General features: G+C 41.7%; 1 protein-coding gene across 1 annotated transcript; it reads right to left on the bottom strand.

The window, feature by feature from the left end:
* Nucleotides 1-865: 865 nt before the first annotated feature.
* Nucleotides 866-19,694, bottom strand: arfgap2 (ADP-ribosylation factor GTPase activating protein 2). Its single transcript, XM_079554911.1, has 16 exons — nucleotides 19,576-19,694; nucleotides 16,411-16,529; nucleotides 15,322-15,394; nucleotides 14,864-14,995; nucleotides 12,888-12,968; nucleotides 12,502-12,607; nucleotides 12,376-12,432; nucleotides 8,993-9,045; nucleotides 7,925-8,061; nucleotides 6,084-6,215; nucleotides 5,439-5,567; nucleotides 5,056-5,208; nucleotides 2,183-2,306; nucleotides 1,998-2,085; nucleotides 1,797-1,921; nucleotides 866-1,432 (listed from the first exon to the last, which is right to left on the bottom strand). The coding sequence occupies exons 1-16, from the start codon at nucleotides 19,645-19,647 to the stop codon at nucleotides 1,412-1,414; spliced, it is 1,602 nt and encodes a 533-aa protein (XP_079411037.1). The 5' UTR covers nucleotides 19,648-19,694; the 3' UTR covers nucleotides 866-1,411.

Below are 19,694 nucleotides of genomic sequence, written 5' to 3'. Positions count from 1 at the left end.
TTCCAACACAAATGGACTTTTTTTTTTTTTTTTTAGTTATTTTTAATCGTATCTTGGCAAGAAACGGCGGGCGGGGACAAACACTGCAACACTGAGGCAGACTTGTATTACAACCCTTTGTGAATCCATGACGCTCCGTCCAAAACAGATGGTTAGAACTTAAAGAGAGAGGCCACGATACTGGGTACAAGCGATGATGCACTCAAAATAAACCGTTTTTAGGGGGAGAGTCAGAATCAATTGGAATTACTAGATAAATATGGGCGACATCAGCCACTTTTTAGAATAGACCTGTAAACTGGTCTCCCGTTTATAGATGAATGGCAGAAAACGCACGCCCATTTTGGCTCATGAAAAATTAAGTTTGACACATTAATCGACTTGTACCTAATAAAGTGGCCGGTAAGTTGCGAAATCGTGTCTTTAAGTCCGAGTAAGAATGAAAGACAAAATGAATGCACGTTGTACTGAAGATACAAACTGTAATGTTTAACAGCACAACGAGGAAAGTGGCGAAAAAAATGTCAATGTTGTGGAAAAGTGACATCATTTTTTGAAGTTGTGCATCAAGAGTTGTCCAAATACAACATATTTCATTTACTTAAGAGTGGGCATTATGCTTTTTGCAGTTATTTGGCAATAATCACTTCCTGGTCTTCCAAAATAAGCTCCACCCACCTCCCCTCGCTCCCCTTTGCTGTGCAGCGGTTTCAATGAAGAGTAAAAGAAAAAAGGTTGGCAAGTGTTTTTAATTTTACTCCACGACGAAAGGATTAAGCTTCGCCAGAGATGGAGAAGTGAGGAAAGCGTTTCCTGGGTTCGCACGACCTCAGGGGGAGCTTTTCGGGATCTGCACGAAGATCTGAAGATCACTCAAAGATGCGCTAGCGGCTCAAAACACAACTCCACGTCTGTTTTTGATGAGAGGGCAACATTGTAGCATGGTGAGAAGCTCCAATGGGTTAATTTTTGCGTAATGTTCACACATTCCATCAAACGAAGTACTTTCCCACAACAATGACGTTTTTAGATGTGGCGGTGACATAATCAAAAAGTAATATAAGTCAAAAACAACACTTTAATTTCCAATAAAATAAAAAGAATGAGCTGATGTTGAAACACTAAGACCAACATATCCTCGATGGTAAATTATTACAAAAAAGGTTTTGCAGCCTCCCAACGTTCTCGGTATGAAAATAATAAAAGTAAGAATTATGAGAATACTGTCTCGTGTCAAAATGTCTCCAAAAGTTGTTGAGGGTTGTTTTTGTGTGTTTTTTTTTTAGAAAGTCGAGCGCTTTCTTCATGCAAAAAATCCATGAAAACGGCGGAGTCCTGTTGGGTCTCCTCCGTCAGATTCAGGGAGCAAGAGGCTGAGCAGGTCCACACAGGCTTCAACTCTGGAGAGACATCAGTACGAGCCGTAACGATCCTGTGGAGGGAGAACACAACATTAAAGGTCTGACTGAGAAAGAGCATAAAACACTCACACTTTAGTTCATTTGTTTGGAAATAAATCCTTATTGGTCATTACTTTTAGGTTCTGATACATTTGTGTGGCCACGGTTTGGGGCTAGAGTTCTGAAAGATAATACAATAGACCTAGAAATGCCTTTAGAAGCAGATAGAGCTGATGAAAAACACCTATTTTTGGTCAATTTTGAATCCTCTGCACATAAATCTTTGGGAAAGAAATGGCAAATGATAACTCACAAAAATGCCAGACTAATCCATGACTCGAGAAAAGTTGTGACCGAAATGGAAACAGTTTCATGGTGGACACAGTTTGGTTGTACCTGGATGGTGTTCATGACTCCGTTGGCGAGGACGGCCATCTTTCCTGCGACGCTCTTCACGCCCTGTTTAAACTGCGTGATGTCGGGGCCCGCGGGCAGCACGCTGTCCAGTCCTGCCGACCGCGCTGCAGTCAGACATTATTATTGTGAACAAGGTTGAACAAGAGAAAGAGTCTGGAGGCTGTTAGGGGGAGATCGTACCTTTGCGCTCGTTCTCGTCTCCGAACAGATCCGCCGAACTGATGGCCGAGCTTCCAGACATCGTCTCCAGCCGCGTCTTCGCGTCGTACTGGACAAAGAGATTATGCAAAATTAACAATGTCGTCAAAGATTTATTAAATATGTTGCATTATTTAAACTTCATCTGAACATTTGGACTAACTCACCTCGCCGCTGCTCTCTCGTCCGAAAAACATGTCGGAGGAAATGCCTTTAGCGTTGGCGAACTTCTGTCGAGCCTCGTTTGACTCTGCCACAGGAGCCGGATCAGCTTTCCTCCTGCTGGGCAATCTGGGAATTACAACACAGTTACACTTTAGAAAATACATAGTAACATTCCGAAAACTATCTACAGGTGAATAGAACTGAGGGGACAGTTCATGCATGGCTGCTGACCCAGCTCTTAACTTCTAAACACATGTTTGTAAAAGTAAATGTATTCGAAGGCCACTGTTCCCCCGGAAACGCACGGAGAGAGAAAAGCCCTGTGTAGAAGCCAGTGGCCCTGTGCCACAAAGCCACTAGGATGCACCAGTTTGGTAGAAGTTTCGGACGCGTGTTTCCTTCCTGAATGAGCCCAACACTCGGAATATGTCCAGCAAAATGTCCTTTATTTTCTCTTGTAACACGGTCAAAAGACTGTTTCTCCTCACAGGTGCAACACATCACAGCCTGATTGCACCCTTTAAATAGGCAGAGGTCACACCCTTAACCCAGTAGTGACACCTATAGGCCAGGTGGTACATTTTGGCCACTACACACCGGCCCCTTAATTGGCTCTGCATGAGCCAGAACAATTACATGTACAGTATATTCACAGTGGCTAGAATGTACAGTGTCTGTAAGGACATTAATGTTTTTTTTGCTTTTCTCTAAATGCTTTAGCTTACAATAAAACAAAATTACATGATATTTTACATGCACAAAACCTTCAATACATTTTGTTTTACTTAATTTGCATTTCATAAATGAGTCAATTTGGAGTCACAAATAAGCAATATATTTAACGTCCTGAATTTCTGACTTCCATCGTTTCCGCTTGAATGCCTTTGGTCGTTTAAGGTGGAAACGATTTTCAGCTTCTTTAGAAAGTCTTGAAAACCATGGGCAAGTAGGCATTACAAGAATGCAAGATCCGCTCAACTCCAGGTCCAAATCCAGCAAAACATCAACAGTAAACTCACATCTCTTCAACATGCTCCCTCTATCCACATTCGAACCAACATCAGGGAGGCCTGTCCTGCCCTGACCTTTCCTCAGAGGGCTTCGCAAACCCTTTCCCAATAGGGTTTCCACAGCACTTGGCCCTATACCTTTGCTGTAAGCCACATCAGAGGAATCCACAATTTTAGAGGGATTATGCTTGCCGTTGGAGATGGAGATGTCATCTTGTTCCTGAGATGGAGTAGGAACATTGAAGAGCTGATCAAAAATGCCTGGAGTAGTGTCCTTGACAGAGGCTGGGAGGCCTTCATCAGCCCCGGCCCCTGTATTATCACTAGGTGTGGCAGGAGAGGTAGTCTCTGGGGGAGGCAGCAGTGGAACAACTTCATGGCAATATGGGGTTTCTGCTTTAGTATCTTTTAGTAGAATCTGTTTAATTTCCTTTTCTTTTATGCTCACTTCCTTGGAGACAGTCTTATGTCGCCTGGTAGACTTCAGTGAAGCAAGTTTAATGTTAACATCAGCCATTTTGATTTCAAACTCAAGTTGTTCCCTTTTCCTCCTAAGAACTGCCATTTTCTCTTCCAGTTCATGCTTTTGCTTTAATGCAGCTTTCCGAACCAAAAGTGCTGCTATTTCTGCTTTAACTTCCAAGCGAGCTGCATGAATAGATGAGCTCAGTCTTTTGTGTGAAGACATTGTTTTTAAGCACTAACTCATCTCATTCACATAAAGCTTATCCTGTAGAGTCCTTTTTCAAAATAGTTGACAAATCATACTCGTCTTAATGAGATGAGCATGTCCATTGATGTCCAGAGGAACTGTCCATGCAAGACAAGCCTACCAAGCCTTTTGCTATTGCTCCCGTTCCTCTCTTCTTTATCCAGAGTCACCACACAGCTGCCTGCCGCTTTTCCTTTAGCAACAGGAAGATCCACAGGAGACTCAACTTCTTCCCATCAAACAGAGAAGTCTTTTGACTTATGTAGAAGCCAGTGGCCCTGTGCCACAAAGCCACTAGGATGCACCAGTTTGGTAGAAGTTTCGGACGCGTGTTTCCTTCCTGAATGAGCCCAACACTCGGAATATGTCCAGCAAAATGTCCTTTATTTTCTCTTGTAACACGGTCAAAAGACTGTTTCTCCTCACAGGTGCAACACATCACAGCCTGATTGCACCCTTTAAATAGGCAGAGGTCACACCCTTAACCCAGTAGTGACACCTATAGGCCAGGTGGTACATTTTGGCCACTACACCCTGCATTGCCAGTACGCTGATGGCGCTTTCAATTGCACTTTGTAAAATAGGCTGAAGGCTCAGATCTAGGCCTGCTTCAAAAACACTTTGTCAGTCACTGACTTGTGTTCATAATAATAATAATAATGGCTTTCAGTTGTACTGCCCTTTGGGGTAGACTGACAGAAGCGAGGCTACCAGCCTATGCCATCGGCCCTGGGCTTGTATGTAGCTTCTTTTTCTTTGATTTTACTCCAGAGTTGTTCTTGCTCATTTGCTTTTCAAACCAGTCAGAGGCAGACTACAGCCGGCTAATCCCGGCTATTAACCATTTCATAAATCTATGTGCTAAAGATTGCAATTTGAAATTAGTCCGTGTCTGTGACCCGTGTTCGATATATGCGAGTGTTCGGTCTAAACATGATGAGATTCATAAGTGAGAAATTCAGAGTTAAAGCTTTAACTTTGACAGCCTGAGTTTGTACACTGATAACTCTCTGGGATATTCATTAGCATCAAATTTTGCCCACATTTTCCTAAAATACATTTGTATAGTAAAATAAAAGGTATAACTGGACTCCCATCATCTATGAGGAGATTTATGGCTGTAGAGGAACAGCAGAAAGGAAGAGTGCGGTACCTCTCTCCGATCGGCTGGATGCTGGAGATGGTGACCTCCTCTTTGGGCTCGTCTTTGTCCAAGGCCCAGGAAGTGGTGAAGGAACCACTTCCTGTGTCACTGTCCCACCGGGAGCCGAAACTGTCCCCCATCGTGAACGGGTTGTCCTTATATCTGCAAAAAATAACATTAGGAGCAAAGCCAGACACAACACACCAGGAGAAACTGGACCATTTTCAAAACGGTCCAAATGTAAAGGAATTTGAAAGGAATTTAAAGTATTTGAGTATTTTTAGAGACTTGTATTTCAGGTATTTCATGTATTTCAATATGCAGTAAAATAATCAAGTAATGTCATTATTTTTGCTTGTGGTGTTTCAGCAGTGAGTTGGTAAGAGTCGTACTTGGGAGGTCCCGAGGTGAACCCTGGCTCATCGTACAGGTCCAGTTTGGATCTGGCCGAGGTCTTGGCTCCGACGGGACTTTCCTGCTCGATCACCTGCATCTCCGACATCACCGAGTGGGACACGGCACTGGAACACCAGACAAAACGACAAAGACATTCATCAATCCAGCGGTCAACGTTCGGTAAATATTCTGCATTTCGAAGCAGGGCGTTTCAGAAAACAAAAGGTCAAAGGTTTTCTAGGTGAAGCCACAATACGTGAGAAATCGCTCGACCGGACACATTTTTACGACTTCTAAGTAAAAGAATGAGCTTTAAAGACGGTTAGATGTGAAAGGTCACGTTCAGCCTTTAGTCTAATACTGAGGGGGAGGACAGGCAAGAATTTGGTTGTAGAAGTTGCTTTTCAACTTCCAAAAATGCTGTAAAATGGTTTATGATTTAAATATCTCGGCAAGTACTGGATTTATCCGCATTTGACAGAACAAAGGATTTTGTTTTGAAATGAAAGTAGTTGAAATAGTCGTATAAATCACACTAATGTTGCATCAAAACAGTTGTCGAATACACTGCTTTGTAACCATGCATTGTCTTCATCAGTTTAAAGTTCACATAAATACAGCAAGTATTTCCTTTCCATTACCTCCTGTTCCCGAAGCCCATGCCCAGTCTCTCGGCCTGCTCGCGCTTCTTTCCCTCCATGTTCTGAAGCTTCTTTTCTTCCACTTTTCTGTCGATCTCCAGCTCTTTGTAGGCCAAGCGCATCGAGGCAACACTGCAGCAGGCGGAGAGAAGAAATGCAGCGTTTTAAAGCACAATTACAATCAAAAACAAAGACAAAAGCGCTGCTGCCTCTGCTGCTTTGGAGAACACGACTCTCAGGGAGGAGAGCTGGACCACAGACAGGATCAGAACAGGTTTGTTGAAGCCACTGGACTGTTCTGGCGCTTGAGGGAGATGATTGTACTTGAACATTATCACATGGTTGAAAACAAAAAACATCTAGCAGGATATCAAATTTCAAAACTGCAAACTCAAAGGCCTTAATCTTGGCAATGTTAATAAAATTCCCTGCAGAAACCTTGTACAAAAAAAAAAAATGGTTAGGGGCTGCAGAATTCTAGGAATTTTCAACATGGGAAATTGTCCATGGGAATTAACAGAAATGTAAGAAAATGAATGGGAATATATGGGAATTAACCCCTAAACCCCCGCCTTAACTGAGAGCATTCTCTCCAGTTCGGCTTAGCCTAAATCTAAAAGCTTCTTGACTGGAGAGTTTACAGCCTACTAACCAGAGTAACGCCTCGTTTGAAAGCTAAGACCGACTAAACTCATCTAAACTTTTTTGTTGCCATGTTTTTGTCTCATTTTTTATGTGTGTTTTTCGTCTGTTTTGTCATATTTATCAAATTTTTTGTCGTGTTTATGACGTTTCTGTTGCCTTTTCATTGCTGTTTTCATCACTTTTTTGTTGCTTTGCATAAATTCATGTATTTGTTAAGTATTTTAAGTTTCACATTTTTGAAACATTTCTGAGCTTAAGTTCCCATTGAAAGTTTGAGAATTTATCATGAATTGTCCAGCCCTTTGAAACCCTAGGCTTGGTTGAAGATTTTTCCAGGTTTTTTAAAATTTGCAGCAGTGATAAAAGTATGGCTGCAACTAACGATTATTTTGGTCATTGATTAATCTACAGATTATTTTTTTACTATTAATCGCTTCGCTGTGAAAGGTGCACGGAAAATTTCAAATGTTTCTGCCACATAAAGCAGACTATAGACTAATCTCCGATGTTTATTAATTAATAATCGGGAGACTAGTCTGGCGACCCTGTCGTAGAAAAGCTACTGCTTGAGGCGGGACTAATGTGGGACAACCGAAGCGCAGAGCAGCCAATGAGAACAGCGCGGATGTGACGACAGAAACAGCCACAAGAAAGTTGTATCATTGGGACATTAACAATGGCGCTCCTGCCACACGGAGTTCAGTAAATGACTTCTGTCGTTTATGTCAGAAAAACTTAAGAATACAAGCATACCGGAGCATTACGTGAAGTGGTTGCTTGTGTTGAAAAACTACTAAACAAAGGCGCAACAACATGACGTTCAGGGAGCTGCTCTGATTGGTCGGTAGGCTCCATATCGCTGCGTCACTTCCTTTGAAAGCGCGCAATGGAGTGTTGCCAGACCCTCTTCTGTAAAGAAGCGGAGTCTGGTTGGCGAGACTAGCTTCAGGACATGTTGATGGAGTAAACTTAAAGTAAATATTAATAGGAGGCTCTTTGTGCTAATTCTGCTCTTCTGATTGGACGAGACATGGACAGATTTCAATAATCGAGTTGTTTTCGCCCTAGATAAAGCTTCAAAACTCCTCATAACAACTGCTTCTTTATCATATTCTAACAAAGCCTGGTTCTTGTTGTCCCCGTACAGCCCGATATAAGAAGAGTATAAACGACATGTGAAAAGTAGTTGGACTTACATAGACTCCTCGGCCTGTTTCTTGGCCTCGGCGACCTGCTCCTCCCTCAGTTTTTCCGCCACTTGAGCCTGTTTCTCCACCTCCGAGAAGCTCTTACTGCTCACCTTCTGAGCGCCCAGCCCTTTCTTCGCACCCAACTGCACATGGAGGACAAAAAAAAACAAAAAATAATTACAAATGAGTTTTGTCCAGACTTTCTACTGGATTCATCGTCTTTATTTGACTATGAGCCACACCAAAATCAAATCTAAAAGCACAAGCTTTTCTCAACATGTTTGCTGATGTCAAAGCTACAAGTCTGGCCATTTCATACATAGAAGACTCCATATTTAATCGCTGTTTGCTATTAAATTTCTGTTAACTCCTTATTCTTTTATTGTTGTTGCTGAAAGCGCGAAATCAAGACAAAAGGCTGAGAAAAAACAGAAAATGATGTTGAATAACGGCTACACCAGGAAGAAGTGTAGAAAATGGCAGGTAGATCCCGTAAAAGCAGTGTAGATTAGTGGTTTCAGATTCTAATAGTTTGTTGTGCACTAGATGACATATCAAGTGCCGGTTCCCTTGTGTTTCTTCACATGCAAACTTTCAAATGGCATTGTTTTGCTTCTGATTTAAGGTGGCATTTCCTCGCTTTATTCCTGGCACTGGACAAAAACAAAGTCTATGGTTTCCATGCGAAGCTGATAAACGTTTTCGTTGTCTTTGTTCATTAACGAGAATGGTTGGGATTAGTGCATTGAGTGAATACGAGAAAAAGCCCATGTTTGAGGAAGGAGGAAGCAGAAGTAGAAAACAAAAGGACATTAAGCTAGTTTGTGTGAGAGCAGAGGATCCAGGGGAGAGTTGTACGTCTCTGTCGGCCATTAGTTTTCAACTTTTGACACAAAGTACCATCATTCAGATTACCACCAGATCTAAACTAGAGTCTGCAGAGCACTACTGTATGTGTACTGTGAGTGCAGTGTACCCAGCGTACCAAAAGAACCAGCCAAACTACAGTATACCATGTTTGAGAAGCGCTGATTGAGGTTTCATAGTAGTAGTAGACAACATTCGGTTTCTTACCCCTTTTTTCGCAGCCATTGGCTTCTTCTTTCCAATGATTGAAGGTTTGACTTCTGCAAAACAAATAATACATCAACATTTACTTCCAGAATCCAAATCCTCTTTCAGATCCATCGTTAAGCCATGTCTATTTTTGGCGGTTCACACTTTTGACAGATCCTGACCGCTGTACACCGGAAACAAAACATCACACCTCCAGTCACAAAGTCATAATTATTAGGTATTTTTCATCCGTCAGCGTCGTGTTGTTATGCCTCATCCTTACATAACACTGTACATTCATCCTTTCAAAGCGAGGCGTTTCGGAGCTCAGCGTCAGCCACGTGTTAGGGGTGCTGTTAAAAAGGTAAAAACCTGGCAAATAGTGTCTCCACGTGCTCAGCTTTGAAGGCAACGCGTGACAGAAAGCAGCGTGACCCAAGTGTGGAAGAATGTCGACGTTTATGTCATTTTGCCTCGTGACAGAAATGTTTAGGTCCCACTGGCTTCTGTGATATGTAATAATCTTCCACCTCCACCCATTATGTTTTCCATTTTACTGGTCTATGGCAGTGTTTCTCAACCTAGTGCATGGGCCTTTTGCAGATCTAGCGTTTCCTCCAGCTGCTCCAAAACAATCAATCCTTCAGATCGTCACATGCTTTAGCCACTGGTCCACTTGAAGACCTGGTTCTGTCTGGGTTCAGTCTCGGCCGTGTCCTTGTGGTGCTTGGTGTGAAACATCTCCGCACGGTTCATTTAAAAGAGCATTATGCGACTTGATCATTGTGCATCACTGACCCAATGGCTGTATGGATGGTTAACATGGAGCCTTAGCTTTCCATCATGGTGGTCTCTACAACGCTCCAGGATCAATTGTTTTGTAGGCTTTCTGGTGAGAGGGTCCAAATAAAAAGTTCCATAATCTACCTTTAAGTGAACAATGAAACAAAAATTCTGAAGTGATCTGCTACAACACTGGAAAATATTAAAACGGAATCAAAACAAGGCTCAAATTGAACTACACTAAGAAAATTCATCTTAATCCATGAGGTCACTGGTCACTAATGTGTCTCTATAGGGCGAGTAAAGGAGGATGTGTATAAACAGTGTCTCAAACCTCTAATCCTCACGCTCTGTGCAAGTCACGGTCTCTTCCTCTAAAAAATGCCTAAAACCAACTTGAACAATGAGCGGCTGTGGTTTCGCCGCCCTCCTCGCCCTCCTCGCCCTCCTCTCGCTCATTCGAGATAGTTTCCACTGCACAATAAGCAGAGCGCGCTATAGGAGGCTGTCAGTCAAAAGCATCACACACACACAGACATGCAGAGATTTACAGCGTCTCGAGCATTTACCCCGCGGCTCTGCTGCTTCGCCTGACGACAAACGCATCGACGACTCTATGGTACAAAAACATACCAGTCATTACCGTTGAATGACTTTGAATGACAAAGAAGCTGGTACTGGGGAACTATGCGGGAGAATTTTTTACGAAAACCTTTAATTTTTACTTCAGATATTCGGCAACTTGGCCAAAACTGAATGACCTTTCTTTTTTTTACCAATACTCATCTTGTGCATTGTATGAACCTAAAAGGAAGCTCTGGATGTCCTCAGAGATTCAAAATTATTTACATCCGTTAATCACATTTGTAAGATTTTAATAATAAAGCAATCATAAAATTACATAATTCCATTTATTTACCAACCACCAACCATAGGTCTCACAACAAATTTGCATAACCCAGTTCTTTTGCGGATCATTGTTGTCCCACTGTTGTTTTCTAAATTTGTCACGGGCAGCGTAACAGCCTTTCGTGCAGCAAGGACACATAATTACCACCTGGGTGAAAGAATTCCAGTTATAGAACAGGCCAGAAGGAAACGACGCTCAAATGTACAAAATTACAATAAAACACCTTTCCTCGTTCAACGGCAAGAGAAGTTTATGGACCCGATAGTTAACAGTGGCATCTCAACGATCCTTGGAACACAAACTTGTAAAGATGTCAATGCTTTGAGTTAATGTTTATAAAAAAAAGCCAAAGCCATCAAAATCACCAGGGACCCTTCGCACCCATCACACAGTCTCTTCAAGGTTATGCCTTCAGGGAGGAGACAGCGGAATCTACGGGTCAGTTCCAGTCGACTGAGGAACAATCAAGGATGAGAGAACCTTTTTAATTTGTTTCTAGGCCTTCATTTTGACTTTAGATAACCTTTAAAGCCCCGCAGAAACCCTGTTTCCGCACAAATGGATTTAAGAGAAATCTTTTTGTCACTACAGTTTAGCCGTAAAATTAAGGCCAAAAACAAGTTCTCCCTTTTTCTTTTTTGCACTATCTGGACTATTACAATTTTTATTTTAAGAAATCTATGATCAGAGCACAAAGTCGACAGAATGGGGTCGAACAGGAGGAAAAACACCCGAGGTTTACGGTCATCAAAAAATTTAAATATAAAAAAGGTGCAAAAGGCAGGGATTGAGTCTGAGTGACTTTGTTTTCTCTCATTTCTTAAGCTCCCCTTCATGGGAATATCCTTTGAGAGAGATTCAAGACAAACTAATTTAAACAGGACTGATAATGCACTATGCATTTATGCACCCACAACTTTATAAACACCGTAACGGATTTATTTGGATTCATTTGTTGATTTTGTGACTTATCCATTACAGTCATAGTGATTACAAATACAATATGTTACATAACCCTGCACTGTAATGGCCCTGAATATTTAAGCCCCTATAGAACAGCTCTGACAATAGACTCTGACAGGATGGGGTGGTGTCAGACAGATTCCTGAACCAAACGCAGCGCTGTGTGTTTGACGACTGATGTCGTCGTCCAAAAATGTACAAAATTGGGAAACGAGTGAAGAGCCTATTCGTAGATTACAAGTTTGTGAAACCGATGCTGTGGCCACCCAGGTAAAAGAGCTCAGCAGACAGAAGAAAGTAGATTCATCTCTGTGTTTATGAGTTCTAAACTGAATTTTTAGTTGGGGTCAGTTGGAATCTAAAGGGATGCTTTTAAAAGAGGAGCACTTTAAAATGTCCTGTAGCACTTTGTATTACATAACATGTATGAAAAGGGCTATACAAATAAGATTGATTGATTGATTGATTGATTGATTGATTGATTGATTGATTGATTGATTGATTGATTGATTGATTGATTGATTGATTGATTAGTTTTGTCATTTTGTTGGTTAGAAAATGCAATATTAATCTAAAACAGCGGAAACTAAATATCCTGTAGTTTCACTTCTTTAGCACATCCAGATAATTCAGTCAGTGTTTAAGCTTAGTTTTACTCTTCGTGTTCTTGAAAATACATCACAACCTCCTGTCGTTGTGACTCTTCTTCAGCCCGTGACTAAAAACACCCACTGTATAAACTCACCAATGGAGGCTTTCGGAGACGTGCTCAACCCGTCGATGCTCGGACCTTCCTCAGGCGCTACAGAAAAGCAAAAGCTGTGATCATTTTGTTATTTTGTTACAGTGGATAAGTGTAGGTTGTACTTACGGGCATCATCCTGGACTTTGGGGCTGGAGTCTGAGGCCTGTGGAGCGAGAGAGGAACCGTTCTGCTCTGGCTCAGTCGGAGACGCCATGTTCCAGTCGGTAGAACCCTGGAGGAAAAATCACATTCATATATTTACTGTAGGTTCACGTTTAAGTGAAATTACCAATATATTGAATATGGGATATAACGGATGATATTTTGATAATTATAACCCAAATTCACATTATTATTATTATTTCATGTTACACATTTACTGTTTTAATTGCACTGATGTAGCGGTTTTTAAATGTGCTATATAATTAAAGTTAACATTACCTTTAAAAAGCAGCACTTTACTCATTGAGAAAACCCTGCTTTAAATGTAAGACTAAGTCCTGCTGACAAACCTGTGTGAGTTCTGCAAAGAAGTCTGTCTCTTTCTTCTCTGGAGCTGCAGTGACGGCTCCGGACGAAGAGTCGATCCACAGCTGCAGCAGAGGACACATCGGTACAAAAACTTTATATTTGTAGTTGTTTTACACTATGAGCTTGTATTTTAACATAGTGGTAATTAGTATTTTCATATGTTTGAGGCTGGAATCTGCACAATGATTAAAATAAGAATGGAATCAAGCCATTATGGATTTGATTTTTCTTTTTTTTTGTGAGAAAAATCGAGATTGATCAGGAGGACAAAAAGTTCTTGACACCACATCTCCGACGAGCCAAACCCTGAACATGTGCAGTTTGACGAGCTGCCTGGAGCAGTGATGATCGGGGCCTTAGATGCGTTCACAACACGTCGTCCATGAAATACTGGAGATGTTTGGGACATAACGCAACTAAACGTGACTTTGTTGAGATGGTGCTTGAGTTGCAGGTGTCAAAAGCAGAATATTACATCCCAGAACAACACCTACAGTTTGTTCTTGAGCGCTTATCTCGCACTTTATTCAGCAAATGTACAATAAGACATTTCACTGTTTCCCAGCCCCAAAATGTCCTCATTTGCCCCCATTCCCCCTTCAGCTTAATATATTAATAATCAAAAATCGTGTCCACAATATTGAACAAACGTGAGCGTCAGGTTTTGTGTCACAATCACACGTCAAAAAACATTATATCTTCACCAAAACGAGGCTAAAATGGAACTTAAGTGATTTATTGAAATATTTGGGCTGCTATCATTGTTGTGATATATTGTGCAGTGCAAATCAAAAACTTATAAATCTATCTATGAAGTCCAAAGTGAACAGCTTAAAATAAAGTCACTTTTACATCCGAAACTGTATTTTAATTATCACAGTCGCAGCAGAAATATGACTAACTGAATTTTCTAAAACTACAATTCATTGATACATTTCCAGACAATTTTCATGATTAATTTTAAACAGATGAATGTGTTTGTAAGTCTTATTGCCTCTTATTGCCTGCTGAACTTGTAAATCATCTTTTGTTTACTCATGTTCAAAACATTTAGCATTTTCAGCAGACACTATGCCTGTAATTTCCTGTGCACTTCCTGAGCAGCAATCCCCAACACAAAACACAGTCGACCAGACCACTGTTTTCAGCCTGGTTCAGATTCTTCACTGCACGGCTCCACAGGGAGTGCGTCATTATCTACTGTTTTCAGTCAACAGTGGAAACTCTTAGAGAACACTGCATTCAGGACCTTAAAGGGACTGTACCTCATTTTGAACCTTTATAGTCAAAATGTGAAGACATGGGTATTTGTAGCATCACGGCTGTACTTCGTAACTACTGTATGTGACGAAAAAGGCATGGCAAAAATGTCCCGCAGGCTGATTTTTTAGACTACTTTTACAATATACTTTTATGGGGCAAAAATAATTTCACCTTACAAAAAAAATAAAAATAAAATAAAGTTCAATAAAGATGTACACTCTAAAGTTTTGACAGGTTTATACTCTACATTCTAGTCTAGCTCAACTTTCAAGTTAGAATTCATCTAAGAATTGAGGAAAAAATGTCACAGCCTACTTAGATCCAAGAAGTGCACTCTTAAAGGCCCTGCACCCAGATATTTTATACTAGTTGTGAAATCAAATCAAGTTATGTTCACCTTCAGTAAAGTGAATGTGCCAGTGACCCTGACAGATGTGAAACGCTGATGAAATGCATTAGGGATGTTGGGAATGAGTCTACTCTGCATCAATTCACATTTTAACTTCGTTGTAAGGAATAAATATCATGTCTTGGCTTTTAAATCTCTTTATCTCCATTTTCAGAACCCATTATTAGCGCCCAGGAAACCTTCCTCCAGATCTGGAGCGAGGGACAGGATAATTCCACACAGAGAGTCCCCACATGATCCAGGACTAGAACCTGGGACGGTATAATGCACTTAAGCCGTACTCACGTCTGTTCCGTATTTGGACAGGGCGGCGTTGGCGAGGTGACGGATCTTCTCGCGGTACATCTGCGCCGCGCGGCTGTTGTACTTGGCGTTGGTGTCGTTGGTGCTGCAGCCGTGTTGGCGGAAAAAGGCCGTCTGTCCCGGAGGAAAGACGCGTGAGTCAGACAATTTAACACCTGAGCTTCAATATGAATATTAATCTCTCTCTCGCGCTCTTTTTAGACTTTTTTGTAACTTGATATGCAAAACAAAGAGGATTACTTTCAATGTTTATCGATGAACACTTAGAACATCGATGTGGGCCTTGTGATGGGACTGCAGCACACATGCAGGACACTGAAGGCTTCAGGGTTCATTCAAATTGAATGTCTCTCCCACTTCTCCCCCCCCTCATGTCACACAAGCTCATCTCTAAGCCTCCAGGCCATAAAAGTGGATATCAATCTCAGTCTTGTACTCACTGCATTGGCGTTGCCTCCGGCCTGCATACATCTGAGCTGAAACCAGTTCCAGTTGGAATCTAACTCGGTGGATCTGAGATAAAAGACAAAGGTGTTTCATATTAACAACATAGGCATGCTTAGCTTGAGGCACAGAGTAACAACAGCACTCCTAAACTTTTAAAGAGGTTCCTCAGTTGGACAGACACATCAGCCTTTTCCACTTCGAAATTACATTGTCAAAGTGCTCGGGACGTTTTTGTGAAATATTACTCTTCAATGTTAAGGGAGTAAAAACGAATCAAAGAAGAGAAAATCCAATGCAATCTTCCTGCATTGAAATTGACCTTTTCTATAAGCTTTTAGCTTAAAATGGGATAATTAAATAAAAATAATTCAAAATATTGCATGCGGCGTCTCTTCATCTCGTGTTTCAGGAAACAAAACAGCAGGAAGCAGAAGTGCTGCTGATATGACGGCTTTTTAGAAAAGATAAAAGGGAATTTTGATGCAGCAAAAGCAATTTTCTTTTCTTTCAGCGGCACATGGAGTAGTTTTGGGGGCATTCGATCCGAATAATGCTTACAACTACTCCATAGAATATAAACAATAGGGCATGCAAAGATAAAGATTAAATGGTCTATTGTCTATATTTCCTGCCACTGGGACGACCGGGTGCAGAGGGTGTAACAGTGCAACACTCCAGGGACCCGTCCTTAGATATAAAGGCTAATTAGTTGGAACAAAGTTACACTGATACAGGACACCAGAGTCCAAGGAGCAATAAGTTATCTGATTCTGGACCGTTTTGTAAAACTTAAGAAACTGCGCTTGCTGTAGCCAGGCCACGCCCCCCCACCCCCACCCCCCCCAGCATTGATGTTTTACGTTGCATGATTTGAAATAATGCCTGTTCAGAGACACAGGGGCCATTTGACCAAAGCAGACACTTGTTATGTTATGCAAGCTCGACACGTGACGTTGTGCTTGAGGCGCGTGCAGTTTTTTATCGCCTGTACCCTCCCCAAATATTGCAGAAATGCTCCTTTGACAGTTGACAGAAAAATGAAAAGCACATGTCTGACAGTGTGAGGTTTGTTGTGCCTGTACCTGATGAAGCTGAGGTGAACTCCGAGCGAGCGGTGGATTCCTGAACAGTCGATGCACAGGAACACTCCGTACGGGATACTGGCCCAGCTGGGGTTTTTAGCAGAACAGTCGAAACATGCCTGACAAAACAAAATAGGCATAATGTGACCAATCGCTTATTGAAATAATGCAAGTGAATTAAATTATTGATAAATAGGGGGCCAGCAAGCTTTTTACCCTGTGAGCTTCTTTACGCATAAAAAAGGCAAGAATCAAAGACCCTTGTGTAAACTATGGGCCTCAGGTGGAGAGCAGCTTAAGAATATCAGTAAAGATTTGTTCTAATTAATGTACTTGACCTATGACTGGCCAATGAATCAAATTAATTAAATTAATTCATGCTTTTAATAACAGACGATTTGGAAAATGGCTAAATCGTAAAGTCGAGTCGCTGCTCAATGTCCCCCCCCCCATTTTATCAGCGTTTTAGACACGCTGCGGAGAAGCAGCGACTTTCTGACGATCTGCTGCTTCACAAAGGCCGCGTGTTGTGTTTTAAGAGGACAAGGTGGAGCTTTCTTTCCCACTTTCCTCTGGTCTGCTCCTGTTCCTTTCTCTAAGTCTGCTCAGAGCGGACTTTCAAATATAATCGATTAAAACAATCGTCATAATCGTCCAAATTGAGTAGAAAAAAAAAAACATATCGCCATATCGCCCAGCCCAAACTTGACCATATTTGAAAAGACACACAAGAAACAAAATCATATTCGAGGGTGACCGATATGGGTTTTTGGGGCTGTTGATTGGCTGATGCCCGATATGCACCGTCAACATTTTTTTAAATGTCTTGTCTATAATCCTGTGTAGAGGTCGGCTGCCGATATTTCAGTCAATATAACGCCGCTAAAAGGCCGATATCTCCAGAACCGAAAGTGATAGGGACTTCATGAAACATCGCAGTGAACAGGTTTGTACCTACTTCATATATTTTATGTTGCAGATTTGGCTTATAAATGTATGTAAAATATACTCAATCAATGAGTCTAACTATTTAGGGGGCATAGTTTAAGCCGCACTAAGCTATGTCTTTTTTGTAGGTGTCAGTGAGTTAGTATTGTCAGTGAACCCTGCTCTTTCTAAACTTCTGTGATAATGCTAACTCTGTGTTAGCCGCTAACTGTTGCGGCTTCTGCTGCTTCAAACCTTTGCGATCTCTGTGTTTGTGTTTACATGGTGAGGGGCAGGTGAGGGTGAGGGAGGTGCAGCGCTGGTCTCCTTCTATGTGACAAAGTTGCCTCGCTGTTTGTGACGGTGGCGCATCTAGCGATGCTCTGTGGGAATGCAACCACGCTGGTCCGGAAAAATTTGATCACTTAGAGTAGCTTTAAACTTCATGTGGATCAAAATGGGGAGTCAATTTGCAGCCTCGTATGTTTCGCAGTCCAATTATTGACCATTTAAGAAGGAAAACAAAAATACACAGATGACCCCATTATGTTTTCCTCAAGGCACACAAACAGGACAGGACTTGACTTATTGTGCTCATGACTGACTGAAATTAATCTCTGCTCCTGTGGTTCTCCCCAAGGTGTCTTTTTTTCTCCCACTGGGATTTTGAATTTGTTGATGTTCAGTCCTTTGAGGGAACTCCTCAATTGATTAATTGAAATAGTCACAATAAGCAAATTGCTATTTAAAAAAAAATAAAAAATTAAGGAAAAATCCTCTGTAGAGGTCCAGGGTTCGATTCCCACCTGGACGGGGCCTTTCTGTGTTGAGTTTACATGTTCTCCCTGCGTCTGTGTAGGTTTCCTCCGGGTACTCCAGTTTCCCCTACCACTAAAAACATGTACAACAGGCCTGGATGAATGATGTGAGTGAATGTATGGTGGTGGTCGGAGGGAGCGTGTGCAGTTGCAACAGCGCTTCTGTCAGTCTCCCCCAGGGGAAACTGAAGCTACAAACGTAGTTTACCACCACCGAGTATGAATGTACAATTGTCTCAGGTAAAGCGCTTTGTGACTATGTCTGTGAAAGGCGCTATACAAATAAAGATCTTCTTCTAATGTTGGTTACAAAATTAGGGCTTTGAGAAGTTTGTCAACCTTCCGGTGATTTTTAGACTGAGTTGGGGGCCCATATGGAGGGCATACCACATCATTTTCAGAAAACAGAACCCTTAACGTGGTGTCCCGAGAGTCACATGCAGACCTATCACTCATGTGGCCTCTGTTGCCGTGCTGTGACGTCACATTCCTTCCTTATATCCTGCCCTTCAATGCATTTAAACGTTCACAAATTCACACATGTTCTTGGTCTCTGAGCCTTGAACAACCAAACAGATGCACTAAATCAGACCAAGCTCTGACCATCCACTGCCTACTGCACTTGAGCACTGTGTGATAAAATAAACACATAGGAGCGAACCAGACATTTACAAGGATTGGATGGAGAAAATAAAGCATAGGGAAGAGGAATACTCACAGCATTCATTCCAGCCCCAACAGGAGCCTGACTACAACAATGCACCATCTGTCATTCATCTATTATAAAGCAGAGCCCTGTTACAAGCTGGGACTACTGCACCGATCGATTATCAAATACATTTAACTTCTTGCTTCATCACATGTAACACAATAGCGTGTTATTACACATAGAAGGACTGAACACATTAATGTCATAGACCAAGATAAAGCCTGTACAAAACTACCCGTAAGAGAAATAGAGACCTGGTTATGGCAAAAACAACGATCAAACTCCAAAGAGTCAATGTTTTATTGTTTTCTTCTATCTCACACGCTTTGTGTCATAGAGCTGTTCTTGAGTCGTGGCTAACGCAACACCATATGGCTGAGTATACACCCGATATTTCACACTATATTCGCCAAGTTAACATCGCTTACCCTCTTTAGTCATATTTGAGGAAGGAGTCGCTACGTGGGGGAAAAGTCTACTAAGACTTTGTGGTGTTTCCAAAGGGCATTAGCATAAATGTTAGCCGGTACATCGTTAAACATAAAGCGTTTACGTGGCCTTTGGGTTTACCTTTAGCTTCATTAGCCGACCTACAGCGAACCGGTTAGCTTTCCCTTTTTTCGCGGGGATTACGAAGCCGTTTTCAAGTGCCACGCGACATAAAACACGCATAAACATGACAAAACCACAGACGAAGTGGATTTTGGTTACCTTGTTGGTGGAAACGGATCTTAGTCGCTTGAAAATGGTAAGGATTTCGGTCTTATTTGGTTCGGTAGCCATCTTGCCACTAGGACAATTTCCATAAGCTGACGTAACTACGGGTTCCC

This window comes from Gobius niger (genome assembly GCF_951799975.1).
Source record: "Gobius niger genome assembly, chromosome: 4".
NCBI lineage: Eukaryota > Metazoa > Chordata > Actinopteri > Gobiiformes > Gobiidae > Gobius > Gobius niger.
Note: the sequence above shows the minus strand (reverse complement) of the source record. Positions and strands in the feature narration are given on the sequence as shown.

Coding starts and splice junctions, on each gene's coding strand:
- arfgap2 (XM_079554911.1), bottom strand. CDS start 19,647: ATGGCTACCGAACCAAATAAGACCGAAATCCTTACCATTTTCAAGCGA. Junction 15,395..16,410: donor GTTCACCTCAGCTTCATCAG/GTACAGGCACAA, acceptor CTTTTATCTCAG/ATCCACCGAGTTAGATTCCA. Junction 8,062..8,992: donor CAATGGCTGCGAAAAAAGGG/GTAAGAAACCGA, acceptor CTCCATGTGCAG/TTGGGTGCGAAGAAAGGGCT.